The sequence below is a fragment of the Gobio gobio genome (genome assembly GCF_949357685.1).
Source record: "Gobio gobio genome assembly, chromosome: 25".
Taxonomy (NCBI): Eukaryota; Metazoa; Chordata; class Actinopteri; order Cypriniformes; family Gobionidae; genus Gobio; species Gobio gobio.
In genome coordinates, this window is record NC_137121.1 from 14,033,482 (window position 1) to 14,058,020 (window position 24,539).

Here is a 24,539-nt window from a genome sequence, read left to right on the forward strand (position 1 = left end):
AGAAAGGTCCTGCTCCAGTCGTGTTTGCGATTGACTTTCTGATTCATCAGCAACTCTAAACGTTTCCTCGTCAGACTCTGGCTCGAATTTGTAAGGCAAAATTGATGCCATGTCTGTTTATACACTGTATAAAATTTTCAAGACTTCACAAGCCGTAATCCAGTAATGGTTATAGGTGTTCCATTTCCGACATGTGCTGCATGCAGTATATCTTACCAATCACCGCAGATTAGCGTCACGCAAAGGAGGGGTTTGGAAAAATGAATCGTTGAGCGAATCCTTTGTGAGTCGTTGAGCAAATAAGGTCAAATTTAATGCATATTATAAGACAATGTTGTTGTTGACAAAAAACCTGTTGTTGGGGACTCCCAGACAAAAATAGGAACCTGTCAATGCCATAATAGGGGCACTTTAAAAAAATTATTGTTACTTTTGTATGATAAACCATTTTGGTACTGTGTTGTGTGGCCACTTGATGTTCAATGTAAAATCTGCTAGGCAAAATCTATTGTATATTCATTGGTTATGTGGGAGGTTGAACTCAGTGCTTGAGGAATTGCTTGATTGGTTATATTAACAACAAAGCCGTTTTTAACCAAATAGAGTGTCTGTTGTAGCTGTCATTTATTCTCGTGTCCTACATCTGCTCCCCATTCTCATTCCCTAGGATTTGTCCTGCGGGACATGTCAGTCATGTAGCCGGTTCCGCACTGGAACGATAGTTCCGCCAGATTTTTGAATGGGGATGAGGGACTAAAGAGGCATATGTTGTATTGGAAATTATATTTAACTCAGAAGCAAAGAAGGGACAGTCACTACTAACAAGGAGAAAAGCATCTCAATTTCATTGCTCAAGGTTAACGGAAAGTAAAGGTATGCATCGTGACTGTTTGAGGAAGTCTGAGAAATCTAATTTGCAGAGCCAAGGTAATTCAGCACAGATATGTCAATGCAAAAAGAACAGATATTTGACACATTTTCTGGAAGTGAACCAAATATGGCTGTTTTCTTGTTTTGTTTACTGTTGCTCAAGTATTCAGCATCATAAAAAATGCTTTTTTTAGTGTGCAAGGGGATTCAGGGTAAATTATAGTGTTTATTTTAAAACATATGATCTGCAGATGGTGCGACCAGTGTTGCGTTACGCATTATAGGTAACGCGAGTTACGTAATCTGATTACTTTTTTAACGCATTACTTTTAAAATGACTAAAAATAAATATTTAGGGAGGTCACTAGGAAGCCAGGTTGCTACTAGTGTGTCTCACGAACCGAAAATCTCTGACTCTTCTGTTCAGAGTCAGAGCCCCAAATTTAGTATTGTTATTTTCTTTCTTATACATGGTATTTTATTTTCTTATGCATATGTTGTGATTATTCTATCAATATTTTAATACCTTTTATATCTAAAGCACTTTGAATAACCATTGTGTATGAAATGTGCTATATAAATAAACTTGCCTTGCCTTGCCAAGTAAAGATCATGTTTCATGAAGATATTTAGTAAATTTCTTACCGTAAATAAATAAAAGATGTATTATTAGTAGTAATATGCATTGCTAAGGACTTCATTTGGACAACTTTAAAGGCGATTTTCTCAATATTTAGATTTTTTTGCACCATCAGATTCCAAATTTTAAAATAATTGCATCTCGGCCAAATATTGTCCTATCCTAACAAACCATACATCAATGGAAAGCTTATCTATTCAGCTTCCAGGTGATGAAAATTGACCCTTATGACTGGATTTGTGGTCCAGGATCACATTTGTGTTTCATTTTTTGTGTTTTATTGCTGATGTAAGTGCTTGAGCTGCTCCCTCTACTGTACAGGCATTAATTTGCTTTTCCTTCAGATTGAGGCTTATTCATTTCACTTTTTTTTTGTTATTAAAAACACAAACGAGCAAGCCCAGCCCTGGAGAGAAAAAGTCATGCAAATGTAACGTAGCACATTACTTTCCATAAAAAGTAACTAACGCAATTAGTTACTTTTTAGGGAGTACCGCAATATTGTAACGCATCACTTTTAAAAGTAACTTTCCACAACACCGGGTGCAACATACTGTTTTTTTTTTCTCATAAATTACGTTCAAAAATCTGAGGGGGCATGATGCTTCTGTCAAACTTGAGTACATTATGTAACAGAATGCTTTCTTTATGAAGACAGTTGTTTGCAGATTTCACCGGCTTTACTTGCTTTATTAAAGCACACAAATCCTCTGCGACCTTGAGCGGCAAGATCCATTTTTTGTTCATTTCTTTCATAATGTGTTGTGATGAGAACTCAAGGTTTAGCTAATGCCCACCTTTTCTCTCTGTTGTCCCTGTTGTGTTGCTTATGAAAGATGGTGCCCCATTTTCTTTTCCACTGATTTTCTGTGGCAGAGTCAGAGTCAATCAGCAACCCACCACACTATTCACCGGGGTGACAGATTGTTCCCTATTCTTGAAATGATGCAAAGCATCACACTGGAAATCATTCATTAGATTTTTTTTTAAAGGTTTACTGTCTCTTCGGTCATTAAGTAGAGACTTATAAGAATTGTAACGCTTCTATTTTTGAAATTACCACAGGGAAACGTGACCAATTCCCAGAAGGACAGACAGCAAAGCTATATTTTATTTTTAGATAAATTAATTTTCATCCTGCAGACCATCACCCCTAATCTTCTAAGTGGTAGACTAGGACATGGATTTCTGAAACCAACTATGAGAAGGATTTGGCAAAATAATGTTAATTAGGTTGCTAGGTAATCCAAAGTGCCATTTAGTGACACCTAACCAAATTAATATTCATGAACAGAACCATCACCATGTTCTGACGTCACAAGCAGCTCGCCAGCAGCTCCTCTTTTCAAAACTTGTTTTGGCACTGCTGTCCTGCCATTTATAAGTCACTGTTAGGAACATTAGCTCTAAACAAATGCCAAAAGTTGCTTTTCTAAGCACACTAAATGGAAGACTCTGCCTCAAGATAACGCCTATCATTTAATGATTCATCATTCTCTCTTCCTGTAGTTTTCATTGTGAATGGAACGTCATTATGAACATGATAATCCTTGCAGCCTCTCTTCAAAGTTATATTGTACCATAACAGTCACGTCTCACTATATTCACTTCCCAAATGCTCTTCACGCTTGCTTGCCCCTCTTCTTCCACCGATAAGAATGTGCTATAAAGGTAGAGCATAATTACTGCATTGTGCAGTTTAAAAGTTTACAGAATTGTGGCTTATGTGCACAAAGTCAGAATTTTGACATGATTTTAAAACAATACACTCTATGATTAACGTGTCTATGAATTCCTTCACAATGGGGCTGGTTGGATGTATATAATACATACAGTGCATCCGGAAAGTATTCTTAAATATTTGGATTCTCATGGTGAATATGGCCAAAATTGCATGTAAGTGCATATAATATCAACAACACAAACTTATAGTGAATTGAAAGTTATCCAGGGAATGTTGTGTGCTTGAGATTCTTTAACTCCGCCCACTGCACGCCTTCACGAGTTCAGCTATTTTCGGAAAAATAATCAGTACAGCATATCTGTCTTTTATAAATATGATAAAACGAAAGACTCTTCGGACTTATGAAGGATGCAATACTACTCTATGTACTCAAGATTAAGATGAGATTGGCAGAAACTGTGTTATGCCCCCTTTAAGTTAGAAAAAAGAAAGTTTAAAAGACGCCTGCAAGTCAGTTCTCCGAAAAGATCAAAAAACACGGATTTGTTTAAAAACAATAAAGCACTATTGTTGAGAATCATTGGACTTGATGTGAACAGACCTTTATACGCAGACAGAAGAGAAAACTTGTCAAAACTGGCCTGCAGGTTTCTCTTCATGAATCAAACAACAGCCAACAGCACTATCCATTATTGATGGCTGAAATACAAATAACACTACACTTTCAGCTTGAAGGTGAACCAACAAACACCCGTTCCCTTAAGTACTGATGAGTCAGAGAAAACGTGTGGGAGAAAGGCTTTACATCATCAGATCTGGGCTCACAGAGTCGGCTGGTTTTTCTCTGACCTCAACCTCTATCATCCATGCCATCAGCACCTTACAAACAAAAGTGAAAATGAATTTTCACTTTCCAATTTCCGTTAATGGCAGTTCTTTGTGTCCCACCAAACAGTGCACACTCTACGGCTGTGTTCACACTGCAAGGCTTAAAGGGTTAGTTCACCCAAAAATTAAATTTCTGTCATTAATTACTCACCCTCATGTCGTTCCAAACCTGTAAGACCTTTGTTCATCTTCAGAACAAAAATTAAGATATTTTTGATGAAATCCGAGAGCTTTCTGACCCTCAATAGACTGCAATGGAATGGAAAGGAATTCATCAAAAATATCTTAATGTTTGTTCCGAAGATCCTTCCGAAAGTCTTACAGGTTTGGAACAACATGAGATTGAGTAATTATTGACAGAAATTTCATTTTTGGGTGAACTACACCTTTAATGCGTAAAATATCCGAAAAAAAATGTTGGCCTGCCTTTTTACATTCACTTAAGACACAACTGGTATCCGATGTTTATATTAATTCTCACTCAAAATGATTGCCGGTGATTGCACATGGTAGACCCTCTGGTTTTTGAATGGCCGTCCTATTATTTATATGACTCATGTCAGGTGGCCATGATTATTTGCCAGCATGGCCAAGATAACCGTGCAAAATCTGACCGAAAAGTGCAAAATCTGGGGCCGGTTGCATAAACCGTTAAGACTAGTCTTACAAGTTAGACATACATTTTTTTCTATAAGACTGTTCATAATTTTTTTAAATCAGTTACATAAAAACATAGACTGGCCTTATTTGATACGAAAAGTAAGACTGAATGCCACTTGCCTAACTGCTAGTGGCTCATACTAGATCTTAAGACACTGTCTTAACATAATGGCCTAGTTTATGCAACTGGCCCCTGGCTCTCAGATTTCATATATATACAGGGAAATAACAGTAATTTTTTTCCGTTTTTGTTATTTTATCCATACAGCTCATTAGATCTAGAATTCTGAAGTGAAATAATTAACCAGAGAAAGAGAGAGAGAGAGAGAGAGAGAGAGAGAGAGAGAGACAGGGAGAGGAAGAGTAGCCTAATAGTGAAGCTTGTTGGTTTAATTATAGCTAAGTTATCACCTCATTGCTGAGAAATATAATGTAGCCTTCAGTAGTAAAGCGGTTTTATTTATAAAACTTAAGCTGGGGCCACACTAAAAGATTTTTAAACTCTAATAATATTTTCAAAATTTGAGAGACCACAAACATGGCATGTCCCGCCTGTGAACACAGGAAATCTCGCAAAATCTCTCGCATCAAAACATCTCAAACCAGACTAAAGTAAACAAAAATGGCGGATGACCGGCAAGAAGAAATTGCGCTTGTAGTGTATGGACTGCTATTTACTAAAAAATTAGGGGGGGGTGTTTAGATGAAGTCATGGAGACAGTGTGAAGATGGACTTTACATGTTACAGCGCGAGCTGGAGGTGAGTCTTCCGTTAGCTTGCTTTCTGATTGGGTATTGTTTTGTTTCATGTGATAATTCATGTGCACGTTTGTCCTCGGGGTTCCCCCCACACAACTGGATTTCAGATCGTAAATATTCAACATGTTCGAAATCGGGGTGACGTTCTTCTGAGCAGATTCAGTCACTCTTAAAGGGTTAGTTCACCCAAAAATGAAAATTCTGTTATTAATTACTTACCCTCATGTCGTTCGAAACCCGTTAGACCTCCGTTCGTCTTCAGAACACAAATGAAGATATTTTAGTTGAAATCTGATGGATCTGAAAGGCCTCCATTGGCACAATGCACGGTTCACTCTCAAGACCCTTAAAAGGTACTAAAGACGTCGTTACAAAGTCAATCTCACTACAGTGGTTCTACAATAACTTTATGAATCGGCGAGAATAGTTTTTGTGCGCAAAAAAACCCCTAAATAACGACTTACATAGTGATGACGATTTCAAAACACGGCCTCATGAAGCTTCGAAGCGTTATGAATCAGTACTGAAACTGCTGAAATTTGGCGATCCAAACTGCTCATACGACTCACTGATTCATAACGCTTCGAAGCTTCATGAGGCCGTGTTTTGAAATCGTCATCACTATTTAAGTCGTTATTTAGAGTTTTTTTGCGCACAAAAACTATTCTCGCCGATTCATAAAATTATTGTAGAACCACTGATTTTCTCTTTTGTCTTTTGTTGTTGTATTAACATTAAAGGGATAGTTCACTCAAAAATGAAAATTCTGTCATCGAGAAATGAATACAGGTTTGAAACAATATTAGAGTGAGTAGGCTAAATAATGACATCATGTTAGAGGTGAACTGTCCCTTTAAGGACAGCGTGTTCACTAGGCTGTGCTGCTGTCAATTTAAGACCTGCGTGCATCTGATATTCAGACACGCCAATTTTACTTTCACTTTAGACATAACCGACTGTGTTTATGTTAACCTTGTGTGTATTTGACAGTATTAGCGCAGTAAGACTACTTAGTCCGGTAATCACGTGTTTGACAGGCGTTTAATGCGCGCGCTCGGAAAAGCGCATGTTAAAATGTTAGCAAGGCTTTAAAACGAGTCGAATCATGATTCGGATCGCGTGTCAAACCGCCAAACTGCTGAAATTTGGCGATCCAAACTGCTCATTCGACTCACTGATTCATAACGCTTCGAAGCTTCATGAGGCCGTTTTTTGAAATCGTCATCACTATGTAAGTCGTTATTTAGGGTTTTTTTGCGCACAAAAACTATTCTCGCCGATTCATAAAGTTATTGTAGAACCACTGTAGTGAGATGGACTTTGTAACGACGTCTTTAGTACCTTTTAAGGGTCTTGATAGTGAACCGTGCATTGTGCCAATGGAGGCCTTTCAGAGCCATCAGATTTCAACTAAAATATCTTAATTTGTGTTCCGAAGATGAACGGAGGTCTTACGGGTGTCGAACGACATGAGGTTAAGTAATTAATGACAGAATTTTCATTTTTGGGTGAACTAACCCTTTAACACACCTCACACCACAGGAAAATCTGATAAAATAATCTGTTGAACCATTAAGAAAATCGGGACTTTACCTAGGATTGTCAGAAGGGGAGAAATCGGCCAAAAATCGCCCCGATTATCTTTTAGTGTGTACCCAGCATTATGTGGCAGATGTTGAAAACCAGCTCCTGAATATTTCATTGTCGGCGCAAATTCCTTTATAAAGTTCCCACCTCAATTAAAAAAGCTGCGAGCGAATGCATACACACATCTGCTTCATAATACAACATTAAAAAGCTATCTTTGTCAGCAAACGTTTCGCCCTCACCTTGCGGTGGCTTGCAATTCCAAAGGGAATCCGATATACGTGTTTAGATGTAGGTCAGATGTTCAGATATCGGGTATGTATCTGATTTAAAACCACATTTGTAAGTGGCTCAGATCAGATGCGAAAAAATCTGATCTCTGTAGATTTTTGTGTTTCACGTTTGCAACAAATTCCGATCTTTGTCATATGTGAGTAAAAAAGATTTTTTTGTGCCAGTGTAAATCCAGCCTACATGTCCTCTTTGCTTTTGTTGTACCATGCAGTGACAAGTGTACTTGTTGTATGTATACATGTATTATTAGCTAGATTGTCAATTACATTCTTATACATTTTAATGGTACCAGCATCCAATCAGTGTTGTCATGATGACCTTAATGATTGGCTCAAAAACATCCATAGTATCCTTTTTTTTCCCCAGAAACAGTCAGTTCACAATACTGACATCTTTCATAGCTTTTCTTTTTACTTCTCGCTCGACTAAACGTCACTGATTGCCCCAATCTCCAGCTGATGGAGATTTGAGTAGAAAACGAGGATATAACCTCATTAGCCGAGGCGACGAAAAGCTATTGAGACTGATCCAACTGATCTATCTGTAACCATGAGAGTAAATTGAACTGTCCTGCTTCAGTAAGTTGATCAGGAAGTGTCTGTGTGCGCAGTATACTAGTGTGTGTGAGTTCAGTGGGTTAACGTCTGCTGAGAGCAGGTGTCTTTCACTTTACGGTCACCCAAAGATGATGTCAGTATTATAACAGTCTGATAATTGAGTATTTCAACAGTCTGAAAATGAGGGGCGTGTGAGTGTGTACAGGTATATGTGGTTTATGAGGACACAAATGTGTATAATTACATGGGAATTGCAATGTAAACATGGTTTATGAGAACACTCCCTGTGGCCTCGTAAACTGTGATGGGTAGGTTTAGGGGTAGGGTTAGTGTAGGGGGATAGATTATATGGTTTGTACTAGGGATGCAACAATACAGTTAGTCCACGGTTCAATACATACCTCGGTTTTTAACCACGGTTTTCGGTTCGGTTCGGTTCTGATGGCTAGTCACATCAGTTTTTTGCTATTCTATTCTTAAGCGACAGGAACAGCAAGAGGTTAGGAGAATAAAGACTATTTTTTTATTGCAATACTCTTTCTTTATTTTACTTAAAGTCCCTGTAAAGGCAATTCTGAGATTTGTTTCTAAACACATTATAAATGTTAGAAATGTATTGCTGAAACAAATTACAAAGACTGTGAACTATGAAGTACTGAATTCAGAAGTTAGACCGTTAAACAGTTTTTCACCGTTGCTGTGTTCAGGATTTTCTGGGCGGGGCTAAAACGGTGGCTCGATGACGCACTGGAGCCACCGAGCCTGGCTCCTCCCCTAACACGATCATAACTAGAGCACATTCGCATCAGTTCGGTCGCGACTAGCGAGTTACTGTTAGTACTGTTAGTTACTGTTAGTCAACAACTTACATTACAGCTTACAAAACAAAAACGATGAAGAGGTGGATTAATTTTGTGAACAGCAACCTTGATGGAGAGAGCTGAGGATCATCACCGACACCTACCTCTGCAGTGACTTTACACCGGATCGTTTTACAAAGTTTCACCGGAGACAACTGGGATTCACTGATAATCCGCTGCAGAACCGACTATCCCCCGCCCAGGCCTTCATCCTCCCGTCCCGCCGACATCTGGTGCGTCGTGATAGACGCTCGTGATCAGTGAGTGTTGTCTTGTGTGCTACTGCCGCTTTCCCGCGAGTGGGCGTGGTTTCGGCGCCGACAGCGGACACACCCCCAGCGTTTGAGAGCAGAGAATGCTGCTCATTTTTTCAGGTTTTTGATAAGCTATTTTATGTACTTCCCGGATTTTTTTATGATTCAAATTTGGCTGGGTGGTTAATAACACATTTATCTGTGGTGTGAGGAACTCAGAACACATGTTTAGTTTTGACTTTACAGGGACTTTAAAAGAATTGAAAAACTTAACTTTACTTAAAAAAAAACCTTGTACACATTCCTAGTGTATTGTGTAATATAAAATAAATATATATAAATATTTACACTTGCAGCTCAGAGCAGTACAGCAGCATTTAAGTATGAAATTGAATGAATAAATGTGAAAATAAAACACTACATAGTCTTCACTATAAAATATACATTGATTCTTATTAAAGCTACTGTATTAGTTTTTCAGTCAAGAGCAGAGAGTGATTTTCTCTTTTGTCTTTTGTTGTTGTATTAAAGGTCCCGTTTTTCGTGTTTTTTGAAGCTTTGATTGTGTTTACAGTGTGCAATATAACATGTGTTCATGTTTCATGTGTAAAAAAACAGTATTTTTCACACAATTTACTTATCCGTATACCGGTTTTCACTGTCCTCAAAACGGCTTGAAAGATTTCCCTGTTCTATGAAGTCCCTCCTTCAGAAATACGTAACGAGTTCTGATTGTGCCAGCGGTTCCCGTGTTGTGATTCGACAGCAGCTTAGGGCATGTTGCCCGGGAAGGTCACGCCTCTTACCATAACGGGGAGATGAACGCGCTCAAACTACAGCCCCTGAAGGCCAAACAAAGGTGATTTGACTCCGGGATGAAAATAACAGCGTCTGAACGACATGGCGACAAATGCAACCGAACCGAACCGAACCGAACCGAACGCAACACTTCCTCTTCTACACGAGGGAGCAACAAGACCACGCCCCTTTTTTCGTGTATTCTTGTGGGCGGAGGTTAGTCAACAAACTGTTCTACTGACGTAATTAAAGCAGGATGTACCAGGATGTAGTCCCAACCGGCCGTTCGCTGTAGGCTTTGAAAGGGAACTTCTGTTAAATAAAATATCTCGCTTGGCATTGAACTTTGAGCTTTATAATTTTACAGGTATTATTTATGCTCTAACAGCAACATTACACACTAACTAAAGTTTGAAAAATGGGATCACGAAGAACAGGACCTTTCACTTGCTGCCTAATATATCCCACCCACTAACAGGTGCTGTGATGAAGAGATAATCAGTGTTATTCACTTCACCTGTCATACATACATATATACTGTATATATATATATATATATATATATATTTTTTTTTTTTAACACAGCACTTTGGGAGGGAATTGCTCCACACCAACAATCATACAATTTAAGTAACTCCAGGATTGCTTATCGATTTCTGTGATTATTGTTACATCATGTGGCACAAGCAATCGTTTTTGTGTCCTTTCCTAATGGTTCCCAAATCAATCATAAGCAAATTATACAAGATCTATATCGCACTGCATAATGCTTAGCAGTTACACTGAAGACCCATAAAATAGATTGGTATAGGACGGATGTGACTGGAAGAGCGAGATGGGGCTTTGATAACCCCTCTTCCCACCCCTTCTCTAATTTATCTGTGTTGTAGCTAAACTGAGCGTGAACTGTAACTCATCTCTGGATGAAGTGATGTGTCTGGTCAACAGAGCACTACAGCTACAGCACTTCCTCTCTGAGGTGATGCTTGCGTTGATTCCTCTCATTGTCAGCCACTTCATATCCTTATAAATAGTTAATGTGAACAAATGTATGAGATACAGTTTTCTCTCCAAAAACTCCCACTGTTCTGTCATTTCTTATCTCAGTGAGCATCAAATGCTTTTCTATTTTTCAGCGGGTGATTATAAAGGGGGAGTGACTTGCGTTAATGGCTTCATTATAACTTTTTGGATCATAAACTGTATAAACGATGATTGTATTATAATCCGTATACACTTGAACAACAGTATTCTTAATTAAAGTCTTAACTAGCTCTCGCCCGCTGTGAAATAAATGTTTCTAGAGCAGTTAGCATTTGCATGCTGAAGCGTGATGTGTTTGCTTTTGACAATTAGTTAGGAGGCATTTGATTGGAGGATTTTGATGTTGGCGGAATCAAATGGCCCGTGGGTATTTCGTTTGTGAGGTCGAGTTGGGTCAAGTACTCATTGAGTTTTCGAGGTGAGCGAAGACCAAATGATAATTGGTCATTTTTTTCAGGTGGGCGGAGTCGAATGATCATCAAACTTTTGGTTTTTGAAGTGGGTGAAGTCAAATTACCATTTTTTTAGATAGTCAAATGCCTATAATACATGGGTTAATTACTATTTGAGCACTTTCTCTTGATTATTAACATGTTTATGAATGAATGTTATTTCTTTGGTAAATATTAAACCCCAACCATTGTATTTTAATCGTAGGCCAAATGGCTATTGTGGGATATTGTGTTTTGAGGTGGGTGGAGTCAAATGCCCATTGGGTGTTCCGTTTTGAGGTTGGGTGGAGTCAAGATTGTCATTGAGTGTTCGTTTATTTAGGTTTGGTGGAGTCAAATGGTCGTTAGACATTCTGTTTTTGAGGTGGGTTGAGTCAAATGCCCATTGGGTGTTCCTTTTTGAGCTGGGTGGAGTCAAGATTGTCATTGAGTGTTTGTTTTTTTAGATTTGGTGGTGTCAAATGGTCATAAGACATTCTGTTTTGTGGTAGGTGGTGTCCGTTTTTTTAGGTTGGGTGGAGTCAAATGGTCATTAGACATTCTGTTTTTGAGGTGGATGGAGTCAAATGCTCATTAGAAATTATGTTTTTGGGGTGGGTGGAGTCAAATGCCCAATGGGGGTTTATTTTGAGGTGGGTGGGGTCAAAATTATCATTAAATGCTGTGTTTTTGAGATTTGAGTCAAATGGCCCATAGACATCCGGGTCACGTGTTAATTGTTATTGGATGATGTAATTGTGTTGTTCTCTTACATTTTAAACCTGGAGCTATTTTGTTTGAATTATATTTGGCCTTTGAGACCAGGGCTGCTTTGGGCTACTGCAGAATGTGTCATGCACTGCGGTGCACTGGGTGAAATATTGAGAAGTAGACATTTTAAAAGCAGTACGTGTTCAAGGAGCTGTCAGTTTTTGGAGAACCATAAAATGGGACAAAATACTGTTCCACCTCTCAGTTGTCATCAGACGGAAGAGCAGAGAAGTGCTCATAAATTATTCCTGCCAAGAGCAAAATGGTGCCCCCCAAAAAGAGAGGAAAAAACATTGTCATTGATGTCGTTTGTTGCAAAAGCCTCAGTTTGGTACATCAAATATTTACGATATTTATTTAAATATCAAGCAATTAATACATAATGAGAGAAAATTAGTTGGAAATCCAAGTCAGAAATCGCGTGGTGTAAACATGGCTTGAACAGACAGACGGGTAATGTTGATCTAACTCTCAAGTCATCTCAGCTGACATCCAGTGTTTCTTTTTTTTTTTTTTCTTATTTCCCCTATGCAGGTTCACTTTAAACTATAGACAGCTGTGGGGAGGAACAATTTTCTTGCCGTTTCCGCTTTGCTGCCCCCTGGGGTACATTGGAAACCGTCCAGAACAACCGTGTTTTGTCGCCTACAAAATACAGTAATTTCCTTGTCTCCAGACCCCTCGACTATAGCATTTTTGTTTACCATGAAAGTCTCTGAAGATTGTGGCTTTTTGCTCAAACTTCTTCAGCAGTGAGACGCAGCTTTTCTGAGAGTGTTGTAATTATAGCCATGCGGTTCTGTTTTTCCTTTAATTTCTAATGCATCTAACGGCATTTAATCGCCGATATCCTTTGAAAAAGTCTGGTTGAGCAAACTGTTCAGAGGCAAAAAAGACTGCAGCTTCCATCTTTTGTTTTTGAAGATGTCTGTGAAAACAACCACAGAATTTGATAAAAACCCAGAATATTTTGTTGCGTAATATTTATTTTCAGGTGGCGATTGTGTTTTACTAAAATATTACAGGCTTCAGCTCATTCCAGATCAAGAGCGACGCAGAGAAATCATCACACGGTCACCTGTGATCAGAGAACAATTCAAACGCGGCCTATCAATTTGTTAATGTTTGAACATTGTGTCTTATAATTGGCTTTCAGGAGCTGAATGTGGGGGAGTCTATAGTTGGCAAGCTGCCTCCAAATGCCAGTAGGATTTTGTCTGGAGATAAAGCTCAGCTGCTACTCGCTCTCCAATCAACAGACTGGTTGTGTGGTGTGCTAGATAGCTCTGTTCACCGGCGACCTTTCAGTAACCTGTAAAGGAAAACGCTGATATGGGAGCGTCACAATTCTGCTGGTTTTAACATTCACACAGGTACACGGACAAGCACAGAGAGAGTCAGATTGGTTATCTTGTTTTAAAACAGACAGGTACGCTAAATCAGATATTGGATTGCGAATTCAGATGGGTTTTGATGTTACTTTGATCCCTGGAAATGCATTAAAGAGATCATGAAATCCAAATTAGACTAGTTTAAAGTTGGCTTTCTGTTCTTTGTAATCTCTCTTCTTTTCATTTATTTCAGTAATCGCTGTTCTCTCACCGCTGAGGATCTCAACAGACAGTGGCTGAAGCCGGACCCTAATTTAAGCCCCACAATTTACCACACCAAAGGCTTCCTCTATTACCTCAACAGCATAGGCAGGACTCCTTTGGTAAGTTTCCATTAAATCTCGCTGCACTGTAACTGACCTATTGAATCCTAAAGTTCCACGAGGGGCTCGCCGGAAATTGCTCCATGATCTTGAAGCTTTCCGCTACTAGATGCAGGTCAGGGGCGACCAAAGCCATGAATGTGTGTTGAGTAAGACCGATTTGGATAGTAGACCATACAGACTGAAGAATGAGGCCTGTGTGGATCTATGCACTTCAGTGTTGATCAAAAAACAAATGCAATTTGAAATGACTAATTTAATCAAATTGATTAAATGAACCTCATTACAAGTAATGAAATCATGTCAGAAAGACTTAAATGTGACTAACTAAGATGCATTTTTTAAGACGAGTAGATATATTATCATTGCTCATTGCAAAAAAGATTTTGTTTTAGATTTAGTTAATAAATGATTCATTGACCTCAGCCGACTGATAAATTGACACTAGGGCTGTCAAATGATTTAATAATTCAGTGACAAGGCAACAGACAGGGGTATATTTCTATATTTTTGCATGGAAATATTAAATATCATCATTCAAATATCATTTAATTGCATAAATGAATTAGTGTTTTTGAATTAAATCAGCTGAGTAAAGGATTCAGTGACTCACTCATACAGAACCTCACTTGTTCCGTTCCTGAATGAATGAATAAATGAATGTTTTTGAATGAATCACTTGATTAAAGGATTCAAAGACACACTCATTAATACTCATTTAAGCTGCTTCAAGTCGAACTCACTGTATCACTTGTTCAATTACTAGATGTATCAGAGGTTTTGAACAAATCCTTAATAAAACTATTTTATTAAATAGAACTTTTTCCTAATTTGCATACTATCCGCCCTAAATACTATTCAAGATTAATAATCCAGAATACTATTTATGTAGCATGCAAAATGGAGTCTCTTTTTTCTTTCCAGAATCAATGAGTGTTTCAAATGACTCACTCATAAAGAGTCAATTGTTTTGTTCCTGAATGAATCTGCATTTTGAGTGAATCAGTTGAGTAAATTATTCAATAACACACTCATAAAGACAGTTTTTGAATGTCTTAATAAAGACAGTCACCGCTGCCACCTATTGCCGCAACTATCTATCCTGCAGAAAGAGTCAGAGTTTTAGTTGACCTCTAGTTTGTGTCTCCTTACAAAATTAAGAGCTTTTTTTATTTTTAGTCAGGTCTATTCATAGAGTCTTGTCCTGTGCCTTTGAGCTTCTTTTGATGCTGTTAAAGCACTGAAGAATAGCATCTATCTTTACCTCCGTCCCTTTCCACCCCCTGTCCTTTATCAAAAGAGGCTTCTCAGGAAATGGAGTAATGGACCCATTGCCCTATCTATGCAAGTCAGGAGGGAAAAAACAAAGCAACAGAAGTAGGTTCACCAACAATTTTGAGTGGTACTGACCTGTTGCGAAGAACCAAATACTTTGACACAATTAGCCAGATTTACATATCAATTATGCCACAATTCATAATTGATCACATTAATAATTATTCAGCCTACCTGGTCAAAGGAACGTTGTCATTTCTCCAAAACCTGCAATGAAAAATGAAAAAAATGTGACTTTTGCAGCAGTTAATGAATGAAGATGGAGTTCTCTTGTTGAGCCTTTACAAAAAGCTGACATGCATCATGTCTCCAATTAGCAGCCACAGTGTCAAGAGACAAAATTTGAGTTAGAGTCTAAACTCGATGCATTGTCTAGCATTTTATTCCCCTCGTCGTACGCATATGTGTGTCCTGTCACAAGATTAATTATGTGCCGCTCTGCCTAAAGTTAACGCTGTGTTGCTGTCATGTCAGGAAAGCTAAAAAAGAACCTTTGTTTCCACCTGGCGTTTGAACTCATTGTCCTTGGCTGTTATTCACGTACAAATACAACACAATCTTGCCATTTGGCTCTGTATCTTTTGAAAAACTGCTGTGTTATCACATCCCACAGGTGTTTTGCGATTACCACGGTCACTCCAGGAAGAAGAATGTGTTTCTGTACGGCTGCAGTATGAAGGAAACCCTGTGGCAGTCTGGATCTCCCATTAACACTGTCTCCCTGAAAGAAGACCCAGGATACAGGGTACGCTTACTGCCTATGACAAAGAAATTCATAAAAAGATCTCTTTAGGGTGTGTTCATACTTGGCATGTTTGGTTTGATTAAAACGAACCCAGGTGCGATAGCTATGTTAGTGCGGTTCATTTGAATAATTGTGAACGCTGACATCCGAACCCTTGTGTGCACCAAACGCACAGTTTTTGCAGTCTCGGTCAGCTTCCAAACAAACTCTGGTGCGGTTTGAATGAAATATTAATGCAACAAGGACCAAAGACATATAAACGAACTAAAAACTGGAAGATGAGACCCTAAAAAAGACAGAATTTTCACGCAAACCTGTTGTCTTCTCCTCACAGTCGTGACGTTGCCCATCACAGTTCGGTACAGGCTTCAGAAACGCGTGTCCTCGCAGCAGATCTTATTTGTGTGTGTGACAGAGGGATTCCTGCTGTTGTTTTGACTCCTTTACACATTTTATAAGCTCTTCACTAGTTCTCAGCTGGTCAAAATACTGTTGGTTATGCACATACAACACACAGCATTGTTTTGGATTTTCGGTAAGTTCCGTCTCATAATAGGCAATACGTCATAAAAGCCGACCAATCAAGTTGTGAATGTATCCCAATGCCTTTAGGTTCGGTATCTTTAAGTTCCGTGTTAAAAATGCCAATCTGAACATGGACCAGGACTATGTTTTTTTTGGTCCAGACCAAACAAACCAAGGGAACCGAACCACAAGTGTGAACACACCTTTAATACCTCAAATGTTTCTTCTGGATGATAATAAGGTAAAAATGGAGAAAGAGGTGAATGTTTGTTTTTGTCCCTTGACAAGATTTTGTAGATCTTTTGTAGACCTGTTAGGGTTAGTCCTAATCTTTTGTAGGTTTTTGTTACCATGTCATTGCACTTTTCTCTGTTCACAGTAAACTCTCATTGGCCCCAAATCCCGATCCACATTGGTGGATATTAAACATAATATGTTCTGATTGGCTGTGATTGCGTCACATCGCTCAGCAGATTTTCTCCTGAGAAACCAGATTTAGTAACAGCTTGCATCAGCGCAAACCCTCTTTTTGGCGTTAAAAAACAAACTACTGTTAGGATTTACTAAAGACACGCAGTGATAAATTAGTGCTGAAAAGGCGTGGACAGGGTTATTTTTTGTGGCTGACCTTATTGCAAATGGAATTGCGCTGTCACACTAATTTGCCCTGTTTAGTAAATCTGGCCCATAGTCTAAATTGTCTCAAACTGTGCTCAGATTTTCCAAGATACCAGTCTACGATTAAAAAAAAATTATAATAAAAAAAATTATATTAATTTTGGGGTCACTAATATTTTTTTTATGTTTTTGAAAGAAGTCTCTAATGCTCACCAAGCCGGAATTTATTTGATCGTTGTGGCGAGGTGGGCGAGCAAGAGACGTGGGAGGAGCGAGCGAGATTGGTGCGTGATTGAAAATGAGCGTCACCTCGAGTCCTCTCATGAGGGAGCCCGGAGGCATATAAGGACGAGCGACACCAGTGAAGGACGAGAGAGGATCAGGCATTGTAGGTGACGCTCTTTCTCAATCATGCACCGGTCTCGCTCGCTCCTCCCACGTCTCTCGCTCGCCCACCTCGCCACAATCGTATATACAGTAAAATAGTGAAATATTTATATAATAATATATTTTAACATTGTAACAATGTAAAAGCAGTTTTCAGTCTTACACGATCCTTTAGAAATCATCCTATTATGCTGATTTGCTGCTCAAGAAACATTTCGTATTATTAATGTTGAAAACAGTTGTGCTGCTTTATTTTTGTGGAAAACGTGTTTTGTAACAATATAAATGTATTTACTGTCACTTTTGATCAATTAAATTTTTTTTTGGTGAATACAAATATTAAGTCTTAGAAAACTGACCCCAAACTTTTGAATGGTTGTGTGTGTAGGTACTGTACATTTGCATTTTTATGGTTCCTATTTTAGGAGAAATATCTGAAAAAAAAAGTTGATTTGTCAGTGTTACAAAACTGAGGTCTCAATTACATCTTCTGAGCAATAAAAAAGCAACCTTGCTGCAATAAATTCTGTCTGTTTTACAGCATCCCCGAAAACTATTTTTGGCCTTACAGAAAGAGAGAAAAACACTGCATTTATATATTTTATCATCTTTATTTTTTTTGTAATATGTATCCAATTATACAGTGAGAATGACTTTATTGTCTGACTTATTGTTTTCTGATTGGCATGGATGTCTCCATCCTGTATGGAACTTTTTTGTTTTGTGAGCCAGTGTTTGAAGTTTAGTACCCAAGGTAGTTTCTCCCCAACATGCAGGCTGTGATGAATTGAGTTAAAGGACAGTTTAAAGGCGTATGTAAATCTGTGGAATCTGTAATGTGAAAAATATGGCGTCGCTAGCTGTCTGTCTGTCTGATGTCTGCCATCGATGCAATATATAATGAAGTACATGATTTTTTTTCAAACTGTATACATTGTTTGTATCGACAGACCATCGCAAAAACTCTGGACAGAATAGCCCCTGCGTTCTCCTTCAACAACTGCAACTATCTGGTGGAGAAGTCTCGGGCGTCCACAGCGCGGGTGGTCGTTTGGAGGGAGATCGGCGTTCTCCGAAGCTACACCATGGAAAGCACTTACAACGGCTGCAATCAGGGCATCTACAAGGTTAGCCATTTTAGATGAAGGGGCCGAATACACAGTTTAGTGAATTAACTATTTTTCTTTTTCTGTACTTTGTAGTTTTGATAAACCTCAGAGGGTTCACTAAATGGTTGCGCCACTTTTGTATGCAGAATTTTAGCACAAAGATCATCATCTCATTCACTAATGAGGATCAAGTGATGGATAAGAGTATTATAAGCTGCCACATATCAAGACATACAGTACAGTCAAACACATGTTCAAACAATCTAACTTTTTAATGAGACTTTAACTTTTTAACCCAAAAACAAAAATTCTATCATCATTTACTCACCCTCAAGTTGTTCTAAATCTGTATGAGTTCTTTGTTCTGGTGAACTCAAAAGAAGACAACTCTGTTGGCATCCAAAGAGTTTCTGATCCCCATTAGTCTCAGCCTAAGACGTCACGCCCACGGACCGTTGGCTGAACGTCTGATGCATATGGCACACCCTGGAAACACTTCAGGAGTTTCGAAGTCGTCATCTGATTGGTTGAATTCTACAGAATGTCCACAAGACATGTGTGTTGCATTCTTTAACGGTCTACCTGGAAACAAATGCCGCGACTCCAAACTCCCTCGTGGAAGAAGAACGCCGTCGTGTTTACAACTGTGACAATGAGCGCTTACCAGGATCAACTAAACGCTGGATTTTTTAAAGTATGTGAATTTTGCGGCTCCATTGTTGTAGTAAACATGCACAACGTTCTTGAATGAATCATTTATAGATGCGCGGCGTTCTGTTATTGCAGGGACATCAACTTTACATTTTCACGCCCCTTAACATGATGCGGAACAAAACGAACTGTGATTGGTTGCGTCACATGTCAGTCAAACTCCTCTTGGGCGGTCCTTGACCAATGAAAGCTGCGATAGAGTCCAGGGCCCGGTTGCATGAAAGCCCTTAAGTTAAGAAAACCCTTAGTTACAAGGTTAAGGGTACCCTTAGTGAAACATGAGTTGCAAGAAAAAACCCTAAGGGTCCACTTAAGGAATCTTAAGGCTGTTACTAATTATTTCCCTTGAATGCTTAAGTTTTCCCTTAAGTTCTGTTATGTGTTGCAACAAAGTCCTTAGTAACCATTTAGCCCTTAAAAAATGAAGGGAAAAAAATAGGTCCCTTAAGTCATCTGCTGAACTCAAACGCGATGGATGATTTCATGTTAATTGAGAAAGAATGCACCGATGTGCATTTTTACCAATCAATAAAAATAAGCCTGTTGAAAGTATGACGTGACATGGTGTATATTGATTAAATAAACATTCAACACCAAAGTTTTTCATATTTTTTTCATTACTTCCACTGTGCACTTGAATTCATTATTTCATGGCAGGCTTTCATTTTGTGCGCAAGAGTGACTGATTATAGTGGCAGGCTTGGGTGTTTTTCCCCTGTCTTTAAAAAAAATGCTGTTTGTCCTTGGTCCAGTTTGTTTTAGATTTTTTTTGTTTCCATTACTGTAAAGCTGGTTAGCACACGTTGCGTCTAGGACAACCGAAGGCATCAGTGAATAATCACCAAACTGAAGTTGTGAACAAAGTGGCTTTGATGCGTGAGTACAATACAATAACAACAACAACGAGTTGGACGTATATAATGTCATTTAATGGAAAATAATGTGAGTGGCGCGGCCTGTGTCGTCCGCAGAGGTGGACAAAGTACACAACTACATTTTTTTGAGTAAAAGTACTACTGGTCAAATATTACTCCATTACAACTGAAAGTTGTAAAGATTGATTTTTACTTAAGTAAAAGTACAGAAGTACTTGCTTTTAAAAGTACTTAAGTATCAAAAGTAAAAGTAAACGCATTATTTTATTATTGTTGCATTGTTGTATGAATGCACTCTGTTCCATCATGGTGGTTTAAGCCAGTCATGCTCCATCTGACATGCCTTGAACTCATTTAAATACTTGTTTAAAAGTTACAAAGCTCTTATCAAAGTCAAAATCATACTAGAAAAGAAAGGTTTCTACATTGTGTTTATTTGACAGGATTATGTAAAACACATTTCTGAAAGGACTTTAGTTAACATTATTAGCCCAACTACGTTTTTGCATGCTAACTAACATCATTGTCGAACTTACCTATGCGTTAGCGCTGTATCCACAAGTCTATGGCAACTTGGCGGGTAAATCTATAAAAATCATTTGACCAACCATATTTCATACCAGTTTTAATTTTGACAGAAAATTGTGATTTAGTTTTAGTTATAGTCTTTTGATTATAACATTTTAGGCATCTGAATTGTTTTAGTTTTAGTCTAGTTTAGTCTTGTTTTAGTCTAACATTTTAGTGGATTCAATAGACTTAAATTCAGTACTTGTGGTCTGGCGTCTGAGAGGCAGCTTTCTGTGTGCACTTTCGTGTCGTCGCACTTTTTCAGACTTATCCACGTCTGCTCTTCTGAATTTTAACTTTTAAGTAATGACCATGGTTGCGCGCACTGCATCTGGGAACTGCCGCCTTGCCATCAATTGATTAGTGTTCAAAAAATACTTGGAAACTTCATGTGATCCTACAAGAGTGATTACTGATAGGCTGTCTGCAAAAAAAAAAAAAGAATCACGTTTTAAAGAAGAAAACAAATAATCCACTGTCTTTCAAAGCGGCTACGACTTTCTACTTCGAGGGCCTTGATAGAAATGTAATGGAGTTAAAAGTATGATATTTGTCTTTCAAATGTAGTTAAGTAAAAGTCATAAGTTTCCAGAAAAAATACTACTCAAGGAAAGTACAGATACTCAAAAAGTGTACTTAAGTACAGTACTCAAGTAAATGTACTTAGTTACTGTCCACCTCTGGTCGTTCGTCAGACCGCCTTTAATATTTTCCATAACTCAAATATTGTAATACAGCTGTATAGTTTAGTAAATGTCAGACTTGTTTAAAAGTCAGTGGTCCGTTATGTTCTGTTTATTGCGTGAGATTTCGTAACTATATCAACCGCTTCTCCATTGCCGTGTTTTGCCAGAAACTATCGCGAAAAGCTTAGTTTAAACACTTAGGTAAGGGTGACGGTTAAGGCGTTTGTTGCAACGCTCTTAAAGAACGCTCTGCCTCAGGGATTTTTCCTCCTTAGGGATACAACCACTTAAGAGGTTTCATGCAACCGGGCCCAGACCTTCTGCCGTCAGTCTGAAGGTCTGGCTACACGACACTAGGTCCCCATTGACTTCCATAGTTTTTTTTTTTCATACTATTGAAGGCAATGGGGACCAGCAATTGTTTGGTTACCCACATTCTTCAAAATATCTTCTTTTGTGTTCAACAGAGCAAAGAAACTCATATAGGTTTAGAACAACTTGAGGCTAAGTAAATGATGATAGAATTTTCATTTTTTGGGGTGAACTATCCCTGGCTGAAACATACCACACTCCATTTTTAAGCAGATTAGCTGCAAGCGCCTAGCTTAAATCTGACCTTCTTTTCATCCCTTGGCATTCTCCGTCTGGCCTTCCCACTGCCGTCCTCTTCTCTAATGATGCCGTCTGAGGGACCATCCCTCATTTTCCCAGGTATTCATTATCCACTCATCCTCTCCCCATCTACAAGTTTAATAATCATTCATTAACCTGCTTATTTAGCCACATGCGGTTTCAGAACGTAGCCTAGATAACTGCGTATTAGCTTCCCTGACAATTAACTTTCAGAAGGTTTTTTATTCATTTTAATTTTCACTTTTTTTGCTGAGTTTTTGCCTAGTTTGATACAGCAGATGGAACAAATATGCATCGTGATTGTATTGCTGATTTGATATTTGTTAATGAAACGTGATCTTGACAAATTGTACGAGTGGATAGGAAGTAGCTATAGAAATAGCTCCCTGGGGACGTTACCTAGGTGGCCACCGAGTGAACTGACTTGCCTTAAAAGGACTTGGTTTGGGACTCAGCTAGCTTAGCAAACAGTCATGTTGTACAGGCCAAACTTGGTAATATTAGCGATACTGGCAGATGGTATTTAGTCAAAGTAGAGTGATTCTAACGCGGTGACATTTGCGAACGTTCTGGGAGGTCTGGCAGCCCTTTAATAAAGGACAGGGTGCCGAATTACTCTTGACCAAGGACTGCACCTCTAAAGGTTCTGCACGTAAGAAAAATGTTTTCGGAAAGCACTAATGGTTGAGGAATAATGTCTGATAGGAGAATGTCAGCTCTTGAGGGAGATGTTTTATTAAGTTTAAGTCCTTATTTCCTGTCAAAATGGGACTTTTAGCTCAAATAAAACAGACAGGATATGTGCCAGCTAGCAGGTGGACAGGTGAGAACAGCCCTTTTCTTTCTCAGAAAGGCATGATTGACTAACAAGACCTTAGAGTTATCCATTCATTATTGTTTACCATCCAATTTTTGTTATTTATCTACAGTTTTTTTTGGTAGTGTTCAGTGTTAGATCTTCTCTGGCATTCTGCTTAAAAGTTTGGAGTCTTCTCTTGACTGTTGATGTTTAGTTTGTTCTGTTCAATGAAGCTGCCAGCAGAGCACCAGTCAGGGGTCTGTTTCTCAGACTAGAGACTCTGATGTACTCCTCGTCTTGTTGTTGTGCATCTGGAATGTCCATGTCTCTCACTGTGCTGGTTAGATCCATTTTGCTTTCTTCGTTCAAGGCAGTAGTGTGTGGAACAGCCTTAGTCACTCAAAAAATATAACACACTGTTTCTAGAAAAATGTGTTAATGTGGAAAAATGTTTTTTTGTGCACTCAATACTTCAGCAGCTAAAATAGACACTGTATTGATGTTTAAATACGTCATTAATAAATGTATATAACATAAAATGTGTATATTAATATTCATTAATATATAATAATAACATATATATACACAGTGTAATAGGATTTTACAAAAATTAAATATAAATAATAAAAAAGTTTTTTTACATAATTAACATAATTTTTATTTTATGTTTATTATTTTATAATTAATATTTGATATATTTTTATGTATAAATGTATATTTTCATTGATTGACAACTACACGTCATTGTTTGTGTTTCCGAACCTATCCGAATGGCCAATGTCAGAGTAAAACGAATCCCTGTTGGTGTCTGAAGAGCGTGTCGGACAATATGCAGGACGCATGAGCTTCTAAATGTGTATAGATTTGGACTAATGGATCAGAAAATCAGACATTTCATTACGAGCGGCGCACACAAGTGCAGCTGGCAGGCCAGATGTTTTGGTACATGTACTTTTAGCAATGGGCGGCAGCCCGAGAGTCTCTTGATTAAAAAGTCTGTACTAATATTCACTGCCGATGTCAGGAACCTGGCAGACCATTAGACTGTGGAGCCAATTCAAGTGGGCCCTCTCCGGGTCCTTTAATGTGAGCTAGACGAGAGTGGAAACGTTAAAAAAAAGAGGGAGAGAAAAGAGTGGGGAGTGGATAGAAACACTCCCTCTGTTCACAGCTAATTCATGCCAATTAGCAGCTCAGACAAGCTCTGGGATTCGGGAATGGAGCGAAGCTTAATTACGTTCTCAGTCAGTAAATCAGAGCCTGGGTTATTCAGAGTAACGCTCTCTCTGAAATGTCATCACTGCCTTGTGGAATCCCTGATCTATGGAAGCTTGTTTCCGCCAAAGAGTAAAAAATAAATAAGATAATTGTGACATTTATTTCACAATTCTGACCTTTTTTTTCTTGCAATTGCACGTTTACATCATAATTCAGACTTTTTTCACACAATTGCGAGTTTATATCTCGCAATTCTGACTTTATAACTTGCAATTGTGAGTTATAAAGTCAGAAGTGTGAGATATAAATTTGCAATTGAACGTTATGAAGTTAAAATTGTGAAACGCAACTGCAACTCTATATTACACAATTCTGACTATAACTTGCAACTGCAACTTTATATTACACAATTCTGACTTCATATCTCAAAATTCTGACTTCATAACTCACAATTCTGACTTTATAACTCACAATTCTGACTTTATAACTAGAAACTGCGACTTTGTATTACACAATT

General features: G+C 38.4%; 1 protein-coding gene across 2 annotated transcripts in view; it reads left to right on the forward strand.

The window, feature by feature from the left end:
* Positions 1–24,539, forward strand: part of agbl1 (AGBL carboxypeptidase 1) — a 228,607-nt gene that overhangs the window by 159,852 nt on the left and 44,216 nt on the right. For both annotated transcript variants that reach the window (XM_079809969.1, XM_079809970.1), the window contains exons 20-22: positions 13,682–13,811; positions 15,760–15,891; positions 18,372–18,548. In XM_079809969.1, the coding sequence (XP_079666095.1) occupies positions 13,682–13,811; positions 15,760–15,891; positions 18,372–18,548 (439 nt within the window). The remainder of the gene's footprint in view (positions 1–13,681; positions 13,812–15,759; positions 15,892–18,371; positions 18,549–24,539) is intronic.